The sequence below is a fragment of the Lontra canadensis genome, unplaced genomic scaffold (genome assembly GCF_010015895.1).
Source record: "Lontra canadensis isolate GAN:19392208 unplaced genomic scaffold, GSC_riverotter_1.0 scaffold170, whole genome shotgun sequence".
NCBI lineage: Eukaryota > Metazoa > Chordata > Mammalia > Carnivora > Mustelidae > Lontra > Lontra canadensis.
Window position 1 is genome coordinate 2200261 of NW_022631164.1, and position 22190 is coordinate 2222450.

The following is a 22190-nucleotide window of genomic DNA, read 5'->3' on the forward strand; positions in this document are numbered from 1 at the left end:
GCCTGCCACTCTGCCTACTTGTGCTTTCTATCAAATAAATAAATAAAATCTTTAAAAAAATATTGAAATTAGTATCTATAGGTATAGTATCTATAGGTATATATTCTATAGGTACAGAACACTGAAATTAATACTTAATGGCAAAATTAAATACTTTTTAGACTATTTACATTGGGGTATAGGTACCAGATGGTCAAGGTTAGGTACTCTGATAAAGCAGGTCATTTTAAGATACCTGAGATTCTCCTGGCCCAGAACTGTCACAGGCTATTTTAGCTAGAGCAGTTCTCAAACTTAATGTACATGGGAATTCCCTGTAGGGTTTTTTGTTTTTTTTTTTAAAGATTTTATTTGACAGAGATCACAAGAAGGCAGAGAGGCAGGCAGAGAGAGAGGAGGAAGCAGGCTCCCTGCGGAGCAGAGAGCCCGACGCAGGGCTCGGATCCCAGCACCCTGGGATCATGACCTGAGCCGAAGGCAGAGGCTTTAACCCACTGAGCCACCCAGCACCCCCCCACAAAGGATTTATTAAAAGAGATGTCTAGGTACCACCCCCAGTTTCTGATTCAGGTCTAATTAATTCAATGACAAAACTAATTCAAACAATAAGAAAATTCAGGGGCACCTAGGTGGCTCGGTTGAGGAACTAATTCTTGGTTTTGGCTCAGGTCATGATCTCATGGGTCATGGGATCGAGCCCCATACTGGGCTCCTCGCTCAGCAGAATCTGCTTCTACTTCTAATTTTTTTTTTTTTAATTTATTTATTTGAGAGAGAATGAGTGAGAGAGAGCATGAGAGAGGAGAAGATCAGAGGGAGAAGCAGATTCCCCAAAGGGCTGGGAGCCCGATGCGGGACTCGATCCTGGAAGTCCAGGATCATGGCCTGAGCCGAAGGCAGTCACTCAACCAACTGAGCCACCCAGGCGCCCATTTCTTTCTAATTTCTAACAATTCTCCAGGTCATGCTGATGCTTCTCGTCCAGTGACCACACTTGAGAACCATTGAATTGGGGTACAGATTAGGCAGGGATAAAATTCCTTAAGAGAAATGCACTATGTTCTAAGATACTATGAAGAATGTGGAGGCAGGGCAAACCTTACTAAGGCTATTATATATGGAATGTGCACCTGACCCAAATCCATGGTCTTTGAGTAAATCACAAAGGATACTTTGCCTTAAAGTATAACACAAACAATGCCTAGCTCTGTACCTGGTTACTTGGTAAGTGTACATGGAGACTTTAGTAAACATCCCCTCTTTACTGAGACAGGTTTGGACATGTGGCTTTAAACCTCTATGTTGAATAGAAGTGAACCTATTTGCAGTTACATAATTTTCTTACTTGAAATTATGACAGGCAGGCTTACAACAAAGTTAAAATTAAAAACACTTTATCCAAGTTATCATCCAAAACAGGATCTTATTCATTAATCATGTTTTGCTCACTTTTATCAATGAACCTGTTGTCCTACAATGAGCTACCCCATCTGAGGCATGTTTCATACCCAACATTGATTGGTTGCCAAGGAGACTCCACTGCCACCCTGGGTAAGCTCATGTTTCCTTTCCCTTTCTACTAAAAGGAAGGAAACTCATGGTATAATCAAGGGCAAGATGCTGGGAAAGTAGAGTACAGATCCAGCCTGATAGAAGTTTGAAGTGAATCGTGATTTTTCGCTGTTCCACCTACCAGCAGCAAAAGTACTTGAATTCAAATGATAAAATTTGAAGCTTTAGGCTTGAAGGGCTATCAGCATCCAAGAATAGTGAGAATATCCTTCCTTGCATAAATCCAAGGGAAAGGCCAAGGGAATTGGCATCTACCTGCCAGGTCCAATGGTTTTCTATCCCTGGCTGCATCTGAGTCAAATTTCCCTATAAGAGAAACTCTGCTACTCTGAACAAAATTGTCCTTTATAAGTAGTCCCCATCAGAGGTTAGGATAATTCCTTCACAGAGTTCCAAAATTCTGGACTTCTAGAAACTACTTGTTGTTTCTCTTCCAATACTGTGCCATTGATTCTTGCATAAAATTCTGGAATGCTGGTTCTTCACGGCTTTCCTCCGTAACTACAAGGAAAAAAGGTCAATTCTTTTAATTTTCCCATTAGACAGGTAGAAAAGAGTTCTGTCGCCAATCCATCACAAACAGTACTCAGCTTCTAATAAACTAAGTGTTCATTTCTCCCAGAAGCATGCTCTATCATGGTGCCCAAAATGTTGAATTTCTTTCATCTCTAAGTGGGGAGAAAACTGCCCCCTCATAAAGTAACTAAAACGAGGTCCCACTCCTACGTATTTTTAAGCAAGAGAAATATATCCAGCAACTTTATTCATAATAGCTAAAATCTGGAAACAACCCTAATGGCAATCAGCTGATGAATGAATAAACAACTTGTGGTAAAAGCCATACCTTGGAATATTATTAATCAATAAAAAGAGCGCACTTCGGATACATGGATGGATTGCAAAAGCATTACACTGACTGAAAAAAGTCAAATCCAAAAAGCTAAATACTGTGATTCCAATTAGACAACATTCCAGAAAAGGCAAAATTAAGGAAAAGAATTCAGATTAGTGATTGCCAAAAACTAAGTGTGAGAGAACGGGACTGAATGAAAACAAGCATGAGGAACTTCTGGCGGTGGTGGAAGTATTCTGTATCTTGACTATGATAGCTGTTTCCAGTGCCCATATATTAGTTAAATCTCATCAAACTATACACTTAAAAAGGGTGGGATTTATTGCTAGTAAATTAGATCTCAATACATCTGAGTTAATGAGGTAATTTAGATGTTAGCATCCAGCACACTGGACGGTAAAGAGAGGTTTGCTCTTGGCCGTAGCTAGAACCATAAAGGTTGTTTCAAGAAACAGATTCTGTTCACAGCCCATAAAACTATGCCAGGTGGAACCCTTTTGGGTTTCCAGAGCCATTCTATCCTCAGTGGTACAGTCCTTTTTAACTGGCTTCGGTCTGCCGAGGCCTCCTTATGCATTCTTTTTCCCTACCTCATGTATTCTTAAAACCGTTATTAAACCAAACAAACATCCTGGATTTCTCAAACTGAGTTAGGCCCTAATGATGAGAAGACAAGAGACTAATTAAAAGCCTGTGATGCGCTCAGTATTAGCCATTCAGTAGACGGGCCAGGAACTCAATACGTGGAACTCTTTCCCTCGGCTGATTCCGGGGCCACGTCTTCTCTCCCGATCACTGGCTGCATGGGTAAGGCTTCTCTCAGCAAGAAGCTCCTGAGCAAACAATGTGGGAGGAAGCAGCTACTCTCTTTTCACGAGCACCTCAGCCACCTCTCACCTCTGTGGTCAATGTCATCAGTATCGCTGTCGGCTTCCTCATCCTCTTCATCCAGTGTTCCCCGAGTCAGGATCAGGTCAGAAGCGTCCAGCGCAGGAGACAAGCTGTCTACAGAGAAAACCCCTGTCAGGAGCACATCATGAACCTCAGCCTCCTCAAACAGGTGTTCTGATTCAGTAACTATGATTATAAATTGGCAGGATGAAGGTGGTCATAAACATAAATGCACAATCTCACCTGTTCTAAATGTACTATTGTTAATACCACTTAATGTTTTTAGAGTAGTGTAGTCTATAAAATGCTCTCGGGATCCCCGTAACCCAAGAGGTGCTATTTTTAAATTGAGGAAAATAATTCTCAAGTAGCTTGTCCTGGTAGTAACATCGTTCGTTCTTACTGGCTCACAGCTTAGAAGAGGCTGTAGTTTTTCCTCTGAAGACTAAAGGCATCGGAGTAGATGCAGCGGGCTGGGGAGTCCGCGCGAAAGTACAGAGCACTAAGGAAGATTCCTGGGGGAAATGTGTTCTGAGGGTCTGAAGAAAATAGGGGGTGGAATGACAGTAAAGGAGTGAGGATATTATTCAAAAGAGGGAGGGAGGAAATGGGAAATTGAATATACTAATAGAGGCAAATTCCCTACTCCGGGCAACTGAACAAGGGCCGAGTGCCAATCAAAGTCAAATCACTTCATTCCTATGCAGGGGATTCGGCCTGCAAGGGTTGGGCTCTGAGAACCTAAAATGATGCCCAGTATCCTAGAGCTACCGGAGCACACAACCACTCTCCTCAGGAGCCTAGCTGGAGAGGTCAGCAGGGGATGAAGGAGGCCAACAGCAGCAACATCAAGGGGCACAAATCTCAAGGGGCCCATGGCCCTGAAGAGGGATGGTGACATGGCGTGCTAACAATCAGTGCTTCAGTCTGGGCCCCCTATACCTGTGACTGCCCCCAAATTATTTACTGCAAGCTCTCAACCTTCAACAGGTTGTCTGAGTATGGAAGACCTTTTGCAGCAGATTTAACATTTGCTGCTTCACATATTCCTGAATGATGCACACAGAAATTTATGTCACCGAGGTGCACAAGGATGGCCAGGCAAGTTCACGTAACCAGTGAATCCAGCCAGTTTCTAGCATCTCCCCCTCCAAGCGGCTTTGCTGTTGTTGTCTAGTGAAGATACAGCAATAGCTTTCATGAACAGAACTTCATTCCTTCAAAAGACCAGTCCATCCATAAGTGTGGGCAGGAGGGGGTGTACCCATACTAAACATGAACGCCGACCTAGAACCCCTAAGAATCAATGACAAAACTAATCCAAACAATAAGAAAATTCAGGGGCACCTAGGTGGCTCAGTTGGTTGAGGGACGAATTCTTGGTTTCGGCTCAGGTCATGATCTCATGGGTCATGGGATCGAGCCCCACACTGGGCTCCTCGCTCAGCAGAATCTGCTTCCAGTTCTTTCCCTTGTCCTCCCCTCCTCCTCTGCCACTTCCACCCCAGGGGTGTACTCTCTTTTTCAAATAATTAAATCTTCAAAAAAATATTTAAAAAGTGGGGCGCCTGTGGTTAAAAAACTAGCGGCTCAGTGGTTAGGCAGACTTTTTTTTTTTTTTTTAAAGATTTTACTCATTTATTAGACAGTGAGAGAGGGAACACAAGCAGGGGGAGTGTGAGAGGGAGAAGCAGGCCCCCCGCTGAGCAGGGAGCCGGATGTGGGGCTTGAACCCAAGACCCTGGGATCATGAGCCAAAGGCAGACGCTTAACAACTGAACCACCCAGGAGCCCCAAGGTAGACTTTCTGAGAAACAGTGCAAGTACAACCGTTAATGAAAAAGGTAATACAGACCTATACTTTACGTCATACCCAGGTATAAACTCTAAATGTATCAGGGATCTAAATGCAGAAAATGAGGGTTACCTGATGGCTCAGTCAGTTAAGCCTCTGACTCTGGGTTTCAGCTCAGGTCATGATCTCAGAGTCATGAGATCAAGGCCCGCTTCAGTCTCCTCGCTTCGGGCTCCATACTCAGTGCAGAGCCTGCTAGAGATTCTTTCCCTCCCTCTCCTTCCCCCTCCGCTCACCCACCCTGGTCACACTGGTACATTCTCTCTCTCTCTCAAATATATAAATAAAAATCTTTATATGTAGACAGTGGGGCACCTGGGTGGCTCAATGTGTTAAGTGTCTACGTTCAGCTCAGGTCAGGATCCCATGGTCCTGGGATCAAGTCTCACATCAGGCTCCCTGCTCGGTAAGTCTGCTTCTCCCTTTGCCCCTTCCCCCACTCGTGTTCTCTCGCTCCTCGCGTGCTCTCAAATTATCTTTTTAAAAATAAATAAATAGAGGCGCCTGGGTGGCTCAGTGGGTTAAAGCCTCTGACTTTGGCTCAGGTCATGATCCCAGGGTCCTGGGATCGAGCCCCACATCGGGCTCTCTGCTCAGCAGGGAGCCTGCTTCGCTTCCTCTCTCTGTCTGCCTCTCTGCCTACTTGTGATCTCTGTCAAATAAATAAATAAATAAAATCTTTTAAAATAAATAAATAAATAAATAAATACAGTGAAACCATACAAGTACTACAAGAAAACATGAGTGAATTCCTCTTTAACATAGTATAGGTAAGGGATTCCCAATTATGACTCAAAATCCAGAGGCAGTAAAAATGGGAAGTAAATTTGCCTAGATCACAACAAAAGAAAAACTTTCACCTGGCAAAATAACACCATGGACAAAGTCAAAATACAAGTTACAGAGAGAAAATATTTCTAACAGGCATCATAGAAAAATGGATACTACCCCTATTATATTAATGGATACTAAAACTAGTGGGTAAATGTGAAAATTAAAAGGATATTCATATGGTCTCAAAGAATCATCCAACAAAATACTTATTATAAAAGGAAAAATAACTTTACAATGAAAAACCTGGCAGATACCACTTTAAGCAAGTGATCAAAAGTAACATCTCCAATGACGGGACAAATCTACATGGTGGGCCTCTGGATGTCATGCATGGAAAAATCACAGCTTCACTTCTGTAAAGTTCTGCCAACAAGGAGCCACCTGAACGGTGTCCCGAGGAAATACCAGACAGACCCAAACTGAGAAACATCCTATAAAATATCTGTCGCCTACACTTCAAAATTGTCACTGCCATGAATACAAAGAAAAATGAAGGAACCATTCCAGATTAAAGGAGCTGAGACAACTAAATGCAATGCAGATCCAGGATTTTCTCCCACTACACAGGGCAAATAGCTAGATCTAAATAAGGAACACATCAGACAACAGGATCAGAGTTAATTTCCTAACTGTTTAGTAATGAGCTTATATAAAATATCCTTGTTTTTAGGAAATACACACTCAAGTATTCAAAGAGAATAAAGTCTTATAACTTACTCTTAAATGATATTGAAAACAGGAATATATATATATATATAACATACATTTTGTTTATAAATACATTTATAGGCTTATACATAAAGTCATACATAATGAGAAGAAGAGAAAGAATGAAGTAAATGTGGTAGAATGTTAACATTTTGCGAATCTGGTTGAATGGTATATAGTAATTCTTAAACTAGCCAAACAATTTTTCTGTTAATTGGAAAATAGGTCAAAATAAACAGGAAAAAAAAAAAGCGCAGGGGGTAGAGGGTAAAAAGTATTGAAGAAAACTGTAGATGGGAGGATGGGGTAATTGGGTGATGGGTGTTAAGGAGGGGATGTGATGTAATGAGTGCTGGGTATTATACGCAACTGATGAATCACTAAACTGTACCCTGAACCTAACAATATGCTGTATGTTAACTAGCTTTAATTTAAAATTTTTTGAAGTATTTAAGAAAAGAGAGAACGTTAAGTGTCTTGCCGAAGTAAAGCAAAAACTACCCGAAGAGGAAGAACTCAGAGTGGTAGTTATATACAACTTTCAGAAGTTTACCTTTCCAAGTCACAAAGTGTATCGATATATCTCAAAACACATTATCTTTATCCTTTTCTCTCTCTTAAAGTTAAGCATCTTCCTGCTCAGTGGAAGTGAGCATATCCTCCTTTTAGTTCCTAACACCAAGAGACCCTCCAATACCTGTGGCAGTCCCTGTGTCCAAGGCTACAGAGCCCATATCTTTCCGAAGGCGCTCCAGCTGTTCCTTCTGCTGCTGGCTCTGTGCACTGGCCTGTACATACAGAGAAAAATATCTCCATGTTAAAGAAGGAGTCCTAGGGGCACCTGGGTGGCTCAGTCAGCTAAGCATCCAACTCTTGATTTTGGTTCAGGTCATGATCTCAGGGTTGCTGAGTGTGGAGCCTGCCTAAGATTCTCTCTCTCCCTCCATCCTCTCTCTCTCTCTCTCTCTCTCTCCAAATAACTCACTCTCTCTCCAAAATAAATAAAATAAAATCTGAAAAAAAAAAAAAGGAGCCCCAAGTTAGATGCCAGACTTCTAACAGAGATAACTAAGTAAACAAATACTAGGGACTATTTGGACACTGGGGCAGGTAAGAGATGACGGATACAGAAACGCCAAGCGGTGTGGGTCCAGAGGAGCACAAGTTCAGACCAGAGGGCTCTGGAGACAGAATGAGAGGTTTCAGAAACTGGACATGAGAACACATCAAAAGAACCCTCAAGCAGACAGAGCGGTGGTAAGGGCCCAATGCAGCTGATGAGGGCAGGCCAAGGGATTATTTGGAATAAGCACTGTGAACCACCTCTTTTTTCTTGAAATTCTATAACCAGTCCTTAAATGAGCCTTGGGAGTAGGGGTGGAGTGGGGCCCAAGAAGTGCTTAGCAAATATAACAAGAAAAATCAGACTTTAAAAGATTCAAATAAAGAGAAGAAAAATAATTAAGGGGCCCTGCTGCATCTAGACAGCAAACACACAGATTTACTAACTTAAGTAACAAACATCTACAACATACGCTGATAGCCAAAACAAAAGCATTTACGGCAGGAGGATTAGTGCATGATTTGAAGTTGTTTTTCAGTGGCCCCAAATACACAAATAGCCTATCTTACCAGTGACTTCTTCAGACGTTCATATTCAGGACGATACTCCCTGGAAAGAGAAAACACTTTCTAAATTCCTTTGTTTAATAATCTGTCCTGCCCGCCCCCATACCATTTCTATTTTCCTAGTTCCCTGACAATAACAGAAGACCTTACTTCACTGAACATTGTATGTAACAGGGCTTAATCAGTGAGATTCTATCCCTATGCAATTAGAAGTCAAGATGCTTGCCCCAACCTGAAACCAGCAGAGACAAAAGACTGCTGGCCTGGAAAGATTAACTTTGTGGAGTCCATAACTCATGAGCTCAGCATTTGTTTGGATAAAACTGAGATGAATAAAAAAAGTGAGGTCTGGGGCGCCTGCGTGGCTCAGTTGTTAAGCATCTGCCTTTGGCCCAGGTCATGATCCCAGGGTCCTGGGATTAAGCCCCATGTCAGGCTCCCTGCTCAGCGGGGAGCCTGCTTCTCCCTCTGCCCCTCCCCCTGCTTGTGCACAGGCACACTAGCTCTCCCTGTCAAATAAATTAGAAAAAAAAAAAATTTTTAATGGAGGACTGGTGGGCTCAGGAAGCCCAATATGGAATTATGTGGTTTATCTGGGCAGTAACAAAAGGATACAGAAGGGTCTATCCTGAGATTTTGGTCACACACAGAAAGACCCCTTATCTGATGAATCAAAATCAAAATAATGTGTCTAAAAATGACCATGTGGTTGTTAGAATCTTGCTAAGTATGAAGCCAAAGAAACATGCCAGTAAGCAGCCAATTATCATGGCATCAGCCCAAGGAAAGTGCTCTGATTACACTTCCATGTAAGTAAACAGAATTCCAGTATTAACCATGATAAGAGTAGTAACAACCATTTATCATTAAGTGTGCTTGCTTGGTGTCAGCAACTGTGCTAGATGCTTGGATATATTTTCTCAAATAATGCTCCCAACAACCTTAACAATAAATGCTATTATCCCTGATCTACAAATGACAAAAACTTGCTAAGACCACTCATTTACTCTGTGGAGAACACAGAAATCCAGCCCACAGCTGTCTGACTCCAAAGTCTATGTTCGTAATCCAAGGTCAGCCAGTGTGGCGAAGTGGCCAAATCATGCCTATTTTTGTAAATAAAGTTTTACTGGAACAGCCATGCCCATTCGTTTGCAAATTGCTTATGGATGCTTTACCCCACAATGACAGGTGAGCAGTGGCAACAAAGATCATATGGCCCACAAAAGCCTAAAATATTTACTATCTGGCTTTTTACCAAAAGAAAGTCTGAGACTCCTGCTCTTAATCATTCAATACAGGGGCGCCTGGGTGGCTTAGTGGGTTGAGCCTCTGCCTTTGGCTCAGGTCACGGTCCCAGGGTCCTGGGATCGGGCCCCACATTGGGCTCTCTGCTCAGTGGGGAGCCTGCCTCCCCCGCTCTCTCTGCCTGCCTCTCTGCTTACTTGTGATCTCTGTCTGTCAAATAAATAAGATCTTAAAAAAAAAAAAAAATTAAAAATCATTCAATAGGGAGAAGGTTTTATACTCCTATTTTTAAAAAATAGTTAATGGGGACTTGTTATCCCTAAGTGTACACGTACAGATCCAGCACACATACATATGGCAAAAATAATACCTAGACTATGAGAACCAAAACGCTTTGCTGGCAAAACTGCTATCATATCAGATTACAGCTTACTAAAAATGTCATCATCAGGATTTTCCTTTATCCTCACCTTTCATATTCTTCTGCAGCACTGGTAACTTGCACGAAGAGTTCATCTAAGCCTGTACCCAGAACAGCAGACACACCCACCACCTGTCAAAAGCATCAATGCCACTGAGGAAACTAGATTTTCACATAGTGTACATTACTTTGTTCAAATAATCATGAACTCTTCCTAAAAGCTGTTTAGATACTTCAAGAAATCTCTGGAAAAGAGTGAAGCTAAAACAAAACAAAACAGCACATATACTCAAGAGCCGCGGAAAGACGTGTACGGAAAAGAGAGGACTAGAAAAAACAGAAGGAGGAGAAACACATAGCAAGACTTCCTATCTATTTCCTGCCAATACAACCACTGTCTGTTCTCTACAAAAATCAGTATTGCAATGCCTTTGCTTGGCCAATTACCATCCTCCCTGACACCCCAATGTACTTTTACTTATATAAATCATACCCTTCCTGGGAGCCTGGGTGGCTCAGTCAGTTAAGCGTCTGCCTTCAGCTCAGGTTGTGATCCCAAGGTCCTGGGGTGGGATCCTGCATTGGGCTCCCTGCACAGCGGGGAACCTGCTTCTCCCTCTACCTCTCTCCCTGACTCATGCGCACACTCTCTCTCTCCTCCACGCGCACGCACATACATAAAAATAAATAAAATCTTTAAAAGAATAATAAAAAACCGAATCATAGCCTTCCTACAAAGCATACCTCTAATGCTATATCCTCCAAAATCCCTCATTTCAAGAGTGATCTGCCCTTACCAGCATCAGGCCCAACCACCAATCTTTATAAGGTCCTTATCACAATACATCATGTTTCAATTCTGTATGTAGCCCTCTCTTCAAACTAAACCATAAATTCTGAAGGTAGGGTTTTTACCTTATTTTTTTTTTAAAGTAATCTCAGTGCCTAACGTGGGGCTCAAACTCACAACCCCAAGATTAAGAGCCAGCCATATGCTCTACTGACTGAGCCAGCCAGGCACCTCTATTTATCTCTTAGACCTCCAGTTTTAAAACTGGCCAGCAACATGCAAAAGAATGAAAAAAAAAACCCACAAAACTCCAATTTTTAATAACTAAATGCTTAAATGCTTTTTTTAATAAGGTAATGAACTTCTTTTCTAACATAGGTTCAAAGCCGGCCCTATGGGTTAAGAGGTCGTCTGAAGGGACTGTCAGTATAAGCAGAGGAGAAAGTTTACCCTAAGTGAGCTGTAAAACTCATCTAACACCAGGCTCATTGAACGAGTCAGGTTACTGACGTATGTAGTCTCTTGATTCAAGGCATCTTGGAAAGCCTCAAAATCTTGCATCCATTCCACTGCAAAGCTGTGGTCAATGATGTCAGTCTGTACCAGAGAGAAGTCAACTATCAGCACCCAGAGATGTGCTTAGGTAGCAAACATTGAAAACATTTTAATCAAGCAGCAACAACAAAGCAATTATTCATATATTTTTGCCTCCACTTCCCCCCTTCCCTCCTCCACTACAACAAACCATAAAGGGCCAAGACTATTGTATATAATGAAACGATGGTATGTGTTCTCTTGGTTGAAGCAGACCCTTCACTATCCACTGCCAAGTGACCATGGCAACAGCAGACGCCAGCACATTCTAGGCTCTGAAGTCCTATCTCGAATCCCAGCTGTCAACCCAACAACAGTGAAGTTTTCTGTTTTAACTGAGACTGCTAATAAACTAGCAGTCCCTCCCCCATATACACAGTTGCAATTCTGAGGAACAACCTATACACTACAGTTGAGGGGCTACTCTAGCTAGTTTAAAATTACTTTGATGAGAGCCAGTGATAAATATTCATTCAATATGATTGAATCTTTTTCCTACAAGTGCTCATGACTTTGTTTCAGATAAGTTTGAATCTGTTCTCTGACTTGTGAAAATCCTCACCTACCCAAACCTTCCAGTAACCCAAGGTTCTGATGAAAAAGAAATACTGAACCACAAAAGAAAGGATCCACTTACTTTATTCATAACCACAATGAAAGGCAGCTTGGTTTTGTACAAAATGCTGAAAAGTAAACATCAAGACATTTTTAGTAAAAACACTTAAGCTCTTACTAGCCCGGTGTCAATCTGTTCGAACCAAGTAAAGACAAGTGGAATGGGTTCAGACTCTACTTATAGGTATCCACTCTCACATGCCTTCATTCTTCTCTCCCAAGAGGAAAAACCACCATTACCATCAAGCAAACAACACACACACACATGTTCGCTTTTTCTTGGAATAATAATGCTTTAATACTGATCTTGTTTTCTGTATATGTTTTTTGTTGTTATTTTTTGGGGGTTTTTTTTGTGTGTGTATATGGGTTTTTTTTGTTTTGTTTTGTTTTGTTTTTTGGTAGGGTTGTTTTTACCAAATAATTGCCTTCTAAACAATAAATATGGAAACAAAAAATGCCATCAGTCCTCAGATTTCTATGTGGACTAGGATTTCTTGCATCTAACAAGGGATAGCCCTAAGTCATATTAGAAGGCACAAATGCTGGTAATGGCTTTTGTGTACCTTCCCCCCAATGAATTCTCTCAGATTTAATAATAGTTTGCCTTGCTCCTATGTCTTCTGCATTCATATACTCTAGTGAGGCATGGTCCTTCTGTCCCTAATGACACCACGTTGGGCAAACTTGTGCTTTGTGGAATTACAGATAAATCTCTTTATTCATAATCTCCTGTAATTTAACTCTACATGTCATAACACAGAAAAGGAGCATTTAGACCAGAGGGCTCTGTTCTATTTAGATTTGTTTCATTCATCTGGGAGCAACTACCAAAGGTTCATATTCATACACCACCCGTTTCTGTAATAAGCAAGGGAGGAAGATGAGATGCTGCTCCAGAGAATGCCAACACATATGCCTCTTTTCTCTTCTAACCTCTCCCCACCTCAGAACTACTAAACTGAGGGCCACATCTGAATGAGCACAAATCCAGGTTAATAAGTACTCGGGATTCAAATACAAAAGAGAAAAGAAGAGGCCTCCTCCCTGGATGTAACAGCATGCCTCCCAGCAATCAATTACCTGCAGGCATACAGCATATTGGACATGAAGGTCACTGGGTTGGTACTTCTTGATGTGTCCATTACATAAATGACAACTGTTGGAAATGAGGATGCCTAAAGCCACAAAATAATCACAGCCTTAGTCAAAGGGCTCATGAGCTATTCCCAAACTCTTTTTCCACCTTCCTTAGCAAGGGAGAACAGCCTTAGGCTGGGTATACAGAGCTGCCACAACTCTCTCCCATACAAGGTCCCATGCAATAAAAAGATGCTTAACTAGTCTAGCTCTCTAGTTACTCCCAGTAACCAGTCCTACAATACTCACTAGGGCCTCAGTGATGATTGTCCCAGAAGCTGACCACGTGAACACCTCAATCTGTCCAGGTGTGTCAATCAAGACGTATCTGTGTCAAGAATGACCATCAAAGAAGTATTACACTCGTGCAATGGTGAAAGATAGCACAGCACACAAAACACCGAGAATCTGGTTATTCGGGACTGGAATAACCTTGTCACACTGTCAAGTCTAACTTCCTCCCACTGCCCTTAAAACGTACACCACATTCCCCTAGGCTTTGTTCAATGTCCAATATTTATGCTACCAGGCAGGAGCAGTAGTCCACAAACTGCTGCAAATTGATCACAGAGGAAACCGTGATAGTTTCAGAAACACACTGTACTGAAAATGAGACATAAACAAAACCAAATTTCTTGGGAAACTATCTGGTTTCTTGGGGTGGGCGTGAAGGAAGGTGGAGGGGAAGGAGGAAAACAGAGATAGGGGAATAATAGCTAAATACAGGGTTTCTTCTTGAGGTGATGGAAATATTCTAAAAGTGACTGTAGTTATGGTTCTACAATTCTGTGAATATACTAAAAGCCACTGGACTGTACACTTTAAATGATATACGAATTACATCTAAATAAAGCTGTTTTTAAAAATAAGCAAAAAATTTTGAATGGACATTTCTCCAAATATATACCAATGGCCAAAAAGTACATAAAATGATGTTTAACACCTTTAATCACTGAGGAAATATAAATCAAATCCGATACCACAATGAGACACCACTTCACACCCAATGACATGGCTATAACCAAAAACAAGGATAATAACTAATGTTGGCAAGCATGTGGACCAGGAACCCTCACACAATGGTGGTGAAAATGTAAAATGGTACAGCCACCTGGAGCTGGGGCGAGAAAGGAGAATAACAGGAACTGCTAATGAGTATGGAGTTTCTTTTGAGGATGAAGAGAAAGTTCTGGAATTAGATAGTGGTGATCAGTAAATGACTTTACGAATATACTAAAAACCACTACATTGTATATTTAAAAATTGGAATGGGCCTTTGTTATGTGAATTTATATCTCAACAAAGCTGTTACTTCTTTTTAAACTACCTCTAGTAGTTTTTTATAAAAACTGTTTTTTTGTGAAACACCTTATCCATCCATCCTTCTACGTATATATGCATGGAAACATGTGGAATGATAGTCACTGACAGTAGTAATGACAATTATACCTATAATATTATATAATAATACTATATGTTATACATTATAAAATAATAGAACACAACATAATAGTAATAATGATAGTTGATTCTACTAGGAATCAGGGTGAAATAATTTCATCTCTTAAATATTATGCATAGTTGTAAATCTTTTTAGGATTTATTTTTAAACAAGGGTTAGAAAGATGTTTCAGAGATTTTAATACCCACAAATGTGGTTTTCCCAAGAGAAGGCAAGTAGACAACAGAATTTGGACAAAGTCTCAAAAATACCTCCTAGGAAGCCACGGGCATATATGACAGTGATTGAGGGCAAAATACTAGTAAATTTAGCTCTTCACTCTATATGACCTTAATGTGGGGTTTTGGGGTTTTTCTGGCCTACTTTTTTTCTTTTGCTTCTAATGGTTTCATCTCAATCTACATTCTTTCGGAGTTTGATGGTATCCTGAAATCCTTGAGACATGTCAACTACAGAGTAATAAATTGGTGTTAAACTGAAATCACTTACTTAGACATGCTCTGGGCCTTCTCGATAAATTTCATCACCTAAGAGAAAAAGATGCCGATTACAACAGGATCCATTCTCGACACAAAAATCACCCTTTCCAGGGTGGCCCAACTTACAGGCACTATCAACTATTCAATCTCTGTTCTCAATCTTGAGACACCAACGTATAAACTCCACGAGCTAAAGAAACACAGCCACACCAGCAGCCCTGCAACGCCCTGGAGTGTACTGCCAGGCCCTGAGAAGCTAAAGATGATCCGTCACTGTCGGGACGCATCTCTTGTTGCTTCATAAAATGTTAACAACCTGTCTCACGGAGTGACATCAGGGTAAAAAATGAGCGATTACAAAACACTCTTATGGAAATAGATGATAGAGAAAAACTTAAACAGTGACAATTATTTGTCACATGTAGAAAAGCCCATTATCTTTCCATTCCATGCCCGCTAGCCCATCCCACTCCCCATTTGTCCACTCCATCCTCAAGGTGATACTCCAAGCCAAGATACAAAAAAAAAGAACCTGGATTTTTGTTTTATTGGCCATCACAAATATTAAATGTGAAGTGTCTCAAAACATTGATCGTCCTTTCATAACCTCCTTCTCTGTCTACCAAAATGCTTATTTATTTTCTATGTATGTCCAGGTTTATTGCTCTTCTTTCTCAAAGTGAGCAAGCTAAGGCATTTAAAAGTCAAACATTTTTACATAGCCATGCCTATAAAAGCAAAGACAGACATACCTGATCAAATCTCGTAGCAAAGAGATTGAGTGACGTCACTATACCACCATTGGGCCCAAGTCCATACCTGGACGCTAAGTTGAGGATTTAAACTACTTACAGATCAAATTAGATGCTGAAATTCATACTAAGGCTATCATTCACACAAACAGCATTGTAACAGTAGTGTTCCATGAATGGATGCTGGCAGCCTATCCTTGACATACCATACAACCTTAACCACACAAAGAATTTCATTGTCAACATATTCCTCATATCTTTATCATTTTGGGGATGCCGAGGCCAAATGAAGACGTTAAAGTGACCAAAATGTAACAGAGAGATGCATGTGGAAGTGACAGCTTAATAGCATTAGTCATTAAGATCATCTTAAAATATCATTAAGACATCACACTCCCGGGTGCCTGGGTGGCTCAGTGGGTTAAGCCTCTGCCTTAGGCTCAGGTCATAATCTCAGGGTCCTGGGATCGAGCCCCAAATCGGGTTCTCTGCTTGGCAGGGATCCTGCTTCCCCCCACTCTCTGTCTGCTTGCCTCTCTGCCTACTTGTGATCTCTCTCTCTGTGTCAAATAAATAAAATATTAAAAAAAAAAAAATCACACTCCTTGCTCTGATCCTCACTGATCAAGCTAACTGCTGCGTAGAATTTGTCTATCCACCTAGACCTACCTACACGGAAAGTACACATTTCATAGAGCAACATACTAAGAGCTGATCCTACTAAATGAACCTGCTCATTTCTGAGTCTCCCGGTCAGAGGAGGCAGTGGCCTCCAAGGCGATACTGCTCTCTGGAACCAGGCCCAGCATCAGCTAGCCTCTCACTTTCCATGCTAACTACAACAGCCTGTGGTCTAGGAAGAAGGTAAAAAAAACTGAAACCACAAGCTGAAACAGTATTTCTAATCACCTAAAATACCTCTCCTCACATTCATCTCTCTATCCTCAAAAATTACTTAAAGCAATTAAATGCTTTTGCTAGTGTATTTCACAGAGAAATGCAAAAACACTCTCAAAGCCACAAAAAAACAGACAGCAACCAGTCAGGGATGAGTCAGCACTAAAGCAGATGCCGAAAAGGATACTGTTTCATGACTTCTTTATACTTCACAGTGTCACGAATATCTGTTCAGAGGAAAAAGAATTCACTGGAATTTAACACATAGAAACAATACAGTTTGAGACTCTCTACCTATAATATACTCAGACAATGGACCCCTCAAGTCATCTCTGCTTCCTCCGAGGAAAAAAAATAGGTTTCTCTCTTGGCATCTCAGTTACTTTTCAAATCTGTTTTCCAAAATTTTAAGCTAAGGTCACTGAACTGTGATAGGGGAAAAAAGCAAGATGGTGAAGAGAACAAAAGGGTAGAAGTACATTCTCTCCCAGCAAGAAGCTGAAACCAGGCTTTCAGGCTTCTCTTATCTGCATTCTCTTCTACTAAATCCCCCAGCTTCACCCTGGATTCCTTCTTTACAAAAGATAAGGGGGGGGGGCACACCCGGGTGGCTCAGTCAGTTAAGCGTCTGCCTTTGGCTCAGGTCATGATCCCAGGATCCTGGGATCGAGCCCCCGCGTCAGGCTCCCTGCTCAGCGGGAAGTCTGCTTCTCCCTCTCCCACTCCCTCTGCTTCTGTTCCCTCTCTCGTTGTGTGTCTCTCTCTGTCAAATAAATAATAAAAATAAACATTTAAAAAAAAGATAACTGGGAAGTAACCCATGAAAAATGTTAGCTAAGAGCTCAGAGTTATGGTAGAAATGATCTTAAACAATGAGAAGTTTTACTGGTTTTGGTTTTTGTTTTTTAAGTAATGTGGCAAGGCTGGGGTTATTTGGGGTTTTTCTGTTTTTCTTTTTTTGAGTTTTTTTTTTTTTTTTTTTTAACTTACTTGAGAAAGAGAAAGAGAGAGCCCATGCACAAGCAGGGGAAGGAGCAGAGAGGGAGGGAGAAGGAAAGGGAAAGAATCTCAAGCAGACTCTCCACTGAGCTGGAGCCCAATTCGGGGATTGATCTCATGACCTGAGCTGAGACCAAGAGTTGGATGGTTAACCAACTAAGCTACCCAGGTGCCCCAGGAGTCTGCTTCTCCCTCTCTCTGTCCCTCCCCCTGGCACTTTCTCTCTCTCTTAAATAAATAAATAAAATCTAAAAAAAAATAAAGAAAAAATGAAAATGAAAACATTAAGGACTGGTGGGCTGGGGGCTTTCCTTATTCTGAAGGACTTCACACAGTTCTGTTACATTTTACTCACCAATATTGGCAGGAAAGGGTACTTCATGTACAGCTGGGTCCAGATTAATCACATAAGGTGGAGAGCCTTGGCTATGCAGATGTCCAGTAAGCCTCTGTAGAGATATAAGAAGAGGGATGGAGTGAGACAAAGAGGGGCCAAGATTCCTTTATCCATCATACCTGAAGACTTCTGCACTTACATTTCCCTCTAAATGAAATATTCGTCCCCAGTATCCACCTCCAACATTCAACTCTCATAAATGCTATATTTTTCTTTATCACCCATCTAACAGAGTCTCCCCTACTCTTGATCACTTATTTACTTGATTTTTGTGAGGTTTTTTCCTATCACTCCCATTAAAATATTAGCTTCAAAAAGCGGGAACCCCGTCAAATTCAATCGCTGTTATCTCCAGGGCTTGAAACATAAGAGCCGCGTAAGAAATAATTATTTAGTAATCTACACCAAAAGCCTGTGTGCTAACCCTGTATTAATTGCCAGTTACATGTATGCCTCTGTCTTCGAGGAGTCGGCAATTGTACCGGCAAGACAATTCCAGAACAACGTGGTAAATTGTACCAAATATGACCTAAGGGTGTGAAGAAGAGAGCCTTAATTAAACCAGGCTAGAGTCCGAAAAGGCCAGCCTAGGAAGGAACCGGAGATGCTGGCAAGTTCCTGAAAGCCACACGCGGGTCCCCTCCAACTCTGAGAGATCTCCCCCTCCCCTTCTCCCCGGCCTTCCGCCCACCACTGACAACCTCGCGCGCGCACCGGCTACGCCAGCGCCGTGTACGTCACCTGGACAAAGGTGGTTTTCCCAGATCCTGCCATTCCCAACACCAACAGACAAACTGGGGGCCGAGGACCCCCCGAAGCCTGCGAGTCAGCGGTCTCCACGGGCGCCGCCATTTTCCTCCTGGCTCCGCCCACTCTGCCATAGAGACGCTGCGTGCCTAGAGAGGCTGCGGTGACGCTCGGGGCTGCGAGGGAGGCTGGAACCCGACTAGCGCTAAAAGCGAAGGCGAAGGGGCGGGACCGGCGCCGGAGCATCCTAGCCCCCGGGCCAACTAGCGACAGTGGCCGAGAGTCCTGGAGAGGGCCAGGAAAAGGGGCACTCACCATCGTAGGGGTGTTCTGGGAGGGGCAAAACTCTGATCCCCAGAAGGGCGAGACAGGATGGGGTCCCTAAGGGAGGGCACCCACGGGTCGAAAAAGAGAGTGCGTTTCTCTTTCGGCCCCCAAGGAACGGGACAACCGGCTGCTGGGGCTTATTCGGCAGCCGACGAGGTTCAGCAGCTCAGGGATGGACCGGCCGGGACTGGGGCGGAGTGCGACCCGGCGAGTTGCCGGGCAGCGTGGAGACCCATGGCGTACGGCACGGAGAAGTTGCGAAAACTCCCCGCAAGGGGACGCCATTTCCAAGTGTCGCGAGCCCCTGACACCCCCGCTCCCTCCTTAACAGTCTCCTTCAGTGAATCAGGCCGTGACCTTGGAGATGAACGCTTGGATTCCTGGAGCAAGTAGGTACTGAAGGGACGCTTCTCTCCACGGAAGTGTCCTCGGATACCGGAAGGGTGGTGGAAAAGCCGTGAAATTTATGGCTATTCTGGACCATCCCGGCTGTTCCTGTGGTCCTCTGTAGCTACTGTAGTGTTGAGTAAATCCTAAAATCTGGATTTCACACCCACACTCTGCCACTCGCTGACGGCATCAATCGTGGCCAAGTCATTTAAATTCTCCGAACCTGTTTTCTCCTCTTTAAACTAGAGTTAATACCTCACAGGGCTGGAGTGAGTTAGCATTGTAAATTGTGAACTACACTCGTTCATCTTTATCCCTAGCTGTATTCCTTGGTGACTTGCATAGCGGCAGAACCATAATAGGTACTCAAAGATATTTCCTCGTATGAATTAAAGTATAATTGTGTATTTTGTATTTACTGAATGTTCATTAAGAATTGATGGGATGTCTCACTTGTTCTTCCTTCAGGTTTGCTAAGGATTCTAGGAGTTCCCCTCCACCGTATCTTAGTTTAATTAATAATTTTTTCAAGCCAGGGAAGCCAAAAAACTCAGAGATGAGGTTTAAAGAAAAGGCAGTGGTGGAAATAGCGAGGCTGGACAACCAAATAAAACAAGCTCAAACCCAGCAAGAATTACTAATGGAGGAGACCAGGCAGCTCTACGCTGAAAAGTTCCTCGTCCAGAGTGAAAACAAATTCTTTCTGGAATACCTAACCAACAAAACTGAGGAGTATAGAAAGCAGCCTGAAAAGCTGTGGAACAACTATTTACAAAAAAGTGAGGAGATTGAACAAAGGAGGCAAGAATCAGTCTCCACGTATGCGAAACAAACTTCAGCCTTTAAAAGGGAGCTCTTGCAGAAGGAAAAGCTCCAGTTCAATTTAAAGCAGCAGTTGCAGGCACTGAGGAATATTTCACTCTTAAAAGAGAAACAGGAGAGAGAAATGCAGATGTTACAGGAGGAGAAAAAGAAAACCCAAGCTGAGACAGAGGCAAAGAAACAGGAACTCCAGGTCCAATTACTCCAGGAAAAAGCATTCCTGGAGAAACAACTCAGTGAGCCAGACATGAGGCAGCTGGGAAACAGAAAAAGAAAGGCGCTGGACAGGAAGGCCCAGACCTTGGAGCTGGAAGCAAAGCAGTATACTTTGGAGTTCTACCGCAGCATCAGGAGAGAGAACCGGGAGTTACAGAAGAAATTACTGCAGCAAACTCAGCAGTGCCAGGACTTACAGGCTATTAAAAGCCAGTTAAAAAATCAGAAGCAGCAGCTGCAGCAGGAACAGTGGTATGTGCAGTGCTTGATCCGGGGGAGGCAACGAATGCAAAGGAGGCATAACTGGTGCCCAAGACAGGATGCTCCCAAGGACCACAGCGCCCCCTGAGTATCAAACCAAGGATTAATCCAAAGCAGTTCCTAAAATAACAGATTAAATAAGGACTGGAGTGAATATTCTTATGTGCTGTATACACCTGGTTAGGAAAGCTTTGGCATCTCAGAATGCTATGGTAAAACATCCTCGTGATGTGTTTAGTGGGAAAGATTAGGTGCGTTCTTCCAGCAGTACTGCTAGATATTTGTGCCACCAGCTTCCCTTAATTAGGTTTTTCCTTAATTAGATCTTGTAATAAATGGGATGTTCCTCAAATCTCCAGATAACATAATACCATTTCCCAAACACAAGTACCTTAAACTAGCTCAAGAAAACCACCTTGAGGTAGTGAAAGGAAAACAGTTGTGTGATTTATTTCATCTAAGTAAGTTAGATTTCTAAGAATAGCATTTCAGACTGGATTTGTATAGTGCCCCTGCTCTGTAAACCACCAGTTATCCTTATGCCTCTTGGCCAGCTGCACACAAAGAAGGCCAAGTGCTTTTAAAAAAGCTCTTTTGCAAGTCTGCACCAGGGGCCAGGCAGCGGCTCCTTCTATGGTTTTGTCAAGAGTGGAAAAATAACCTAAACAGCACCATCATTAACAGCGAAGCTGGAGGAGGGGGCCGGAGCACTGTGCAGAATGACCTTTTGTCTAACGCTCAGCCCTTACAGTGTTAGCTTTGAGTAAACTGAGAAGGGAACAGCAGATAAAGGGTATGTCTATTAGGTCAGCTCTTACTTTTGAAAATCTTGTCTGTGAAGAAATACCTCTGGCATTAATGAGGTCACTGTTAAGTTCAGGAAAATATATGAAAAGCAGTTTTTAACATATTGGGACTTTCAAGGGTCTTGTGCCATCTATTTCCCTAACATTCTAAATTCTAAGACAAGATTAGTTAACGTTAGATGTAATAAGTACTTCAGTTTTAGGTCACGGATTACATTTTCTTACTATGTGTGCACTTGATAGTACATGAAATGCCTTTTGTAATTAATATGTGCCTTATATTTATGTCTGTTTAGGAGAACTGGGAATATTTTTAATTAGTATAGACTTTTAGGGTAGTTTTTAAAATTTTTTTTGCACTTAAAGACATACTGATGGTTGGACTCTTTTATTTCTTTGCATGCTGAATCCCAGGTACAGGAATATAAAATAATCCCATATTTTAACATCACTCCTGTATGGGAAAATAAAGGTAACTTTATGTT

At 42.1% G+C, this 22190-nt stretch overlaps 2 protein-coding genes across 4 annotated transcripts; one reads left to right on the forward strand and one right to left on the reverse strand.

Moving 5' to 3' along the window:
- Positions 1 to 1374: 1374 nt before the first annotated feature.
- Positions 1375 to 19264, reverse strand: GPN1 (GPN-loop GTPase 1). 3 transcript variants are annotated; one of them, XM_032845840.1, is made up of 14 exons: positions 19199 to 19264; positions 18095 to 18188; positions 16928 to 16967; positions 15844 to 15910; positions 15102 to 15139; positions 13400 to 13478; positions 13094 to 13188; positions 12033 to 12078; positions 11252 to 11398; positions 10061 to 10143; positions 8346 to 8385; positions 7411 to 7501; positions 3323 to 3430; positions 1375 to 2073 (listed from the first exon to the last, which is right to left on the reverse strand). In XM_032845840.1, exons 1-14 carry the CDS (start codon positions 19199 to 19201, stop codon positions 1988 to 1990), a joined length of 1017 nt encoding a protein of 338 aa, XP_032701731.1. In that variant the 5' UTR covers positions 19202 to 19264; the 3' UTR covers positions 1375 to 1987. The 3 variants fall into 3 exon arrangements, with proteins under 3 accessions (XP_032701731.1, XP_032701729.1, XP_032701730.1); XM_032845838.1 differs by lacking the exon at positions 19199 to 19264 and adding an exon at positions 18878 to 19023; XM_032845839.1 differs by lacking the exon at positions 19199 to 19264 and adding an exon at positions 18656 to 18741.
- On the forward strand, positions 19243 to 21549 carry CCDC121 (coiled-coil domain containing 121). Its single transcript, XM_032845837.1, has 2 exons — positions 19243 to 19599; positions 20069 to 21549. The coding sequence occupies exons 1-2, from the start codon at positions 19256 to 19258 to the stop codon at positions 20985 to 20987; spliced, it is 1263 nt and encodes a 420-aa protein (XP_032701728.1). The 5' UTR covers positions 19243 to 19255; the 3' UTR covers positions 20988 to 21549.
- Positions 21550 to 22190: the final 641 nt, after the last annotated feature.

Coding starts and splice junctions, on each gene's coding strand:
- CCDC121 (XM_032845837.1), top strand. CDS start 19,256: ATGGGGTCCCTAAGGGAGGGCACCCACGGGTCGAAAAAGAGAGTGCGT. Junction 19,600..20,068: donor CGCTTGGATTCCTGGAGCAA/GTAGGTACTGAA, acceptor TTCTTCCTTCAG/GTTTGCTAAGGATTCTAGGA.
- GPN1 (XM_032845838.1), bottom strand. CDS start 18,988: ATGGCGGCGCCCGTGGAGACCGCTGACTCGCAGGCTTCGGGGGGTCCT. Junction 15,911..16,927: donor TATAAAGAAGTCATGAAACA/GTATCCTTTTCG, acceptor CTTAGCGTCCAG/GTATGGACTTGGGCCCAATG. Junction 13,479..15,101: donor AAGGCCCAGAGCATGTCTAA/GTAAGTGATTTC, acceptor TTCTTGACACAG/ATACGTCTTGATTGACACAC.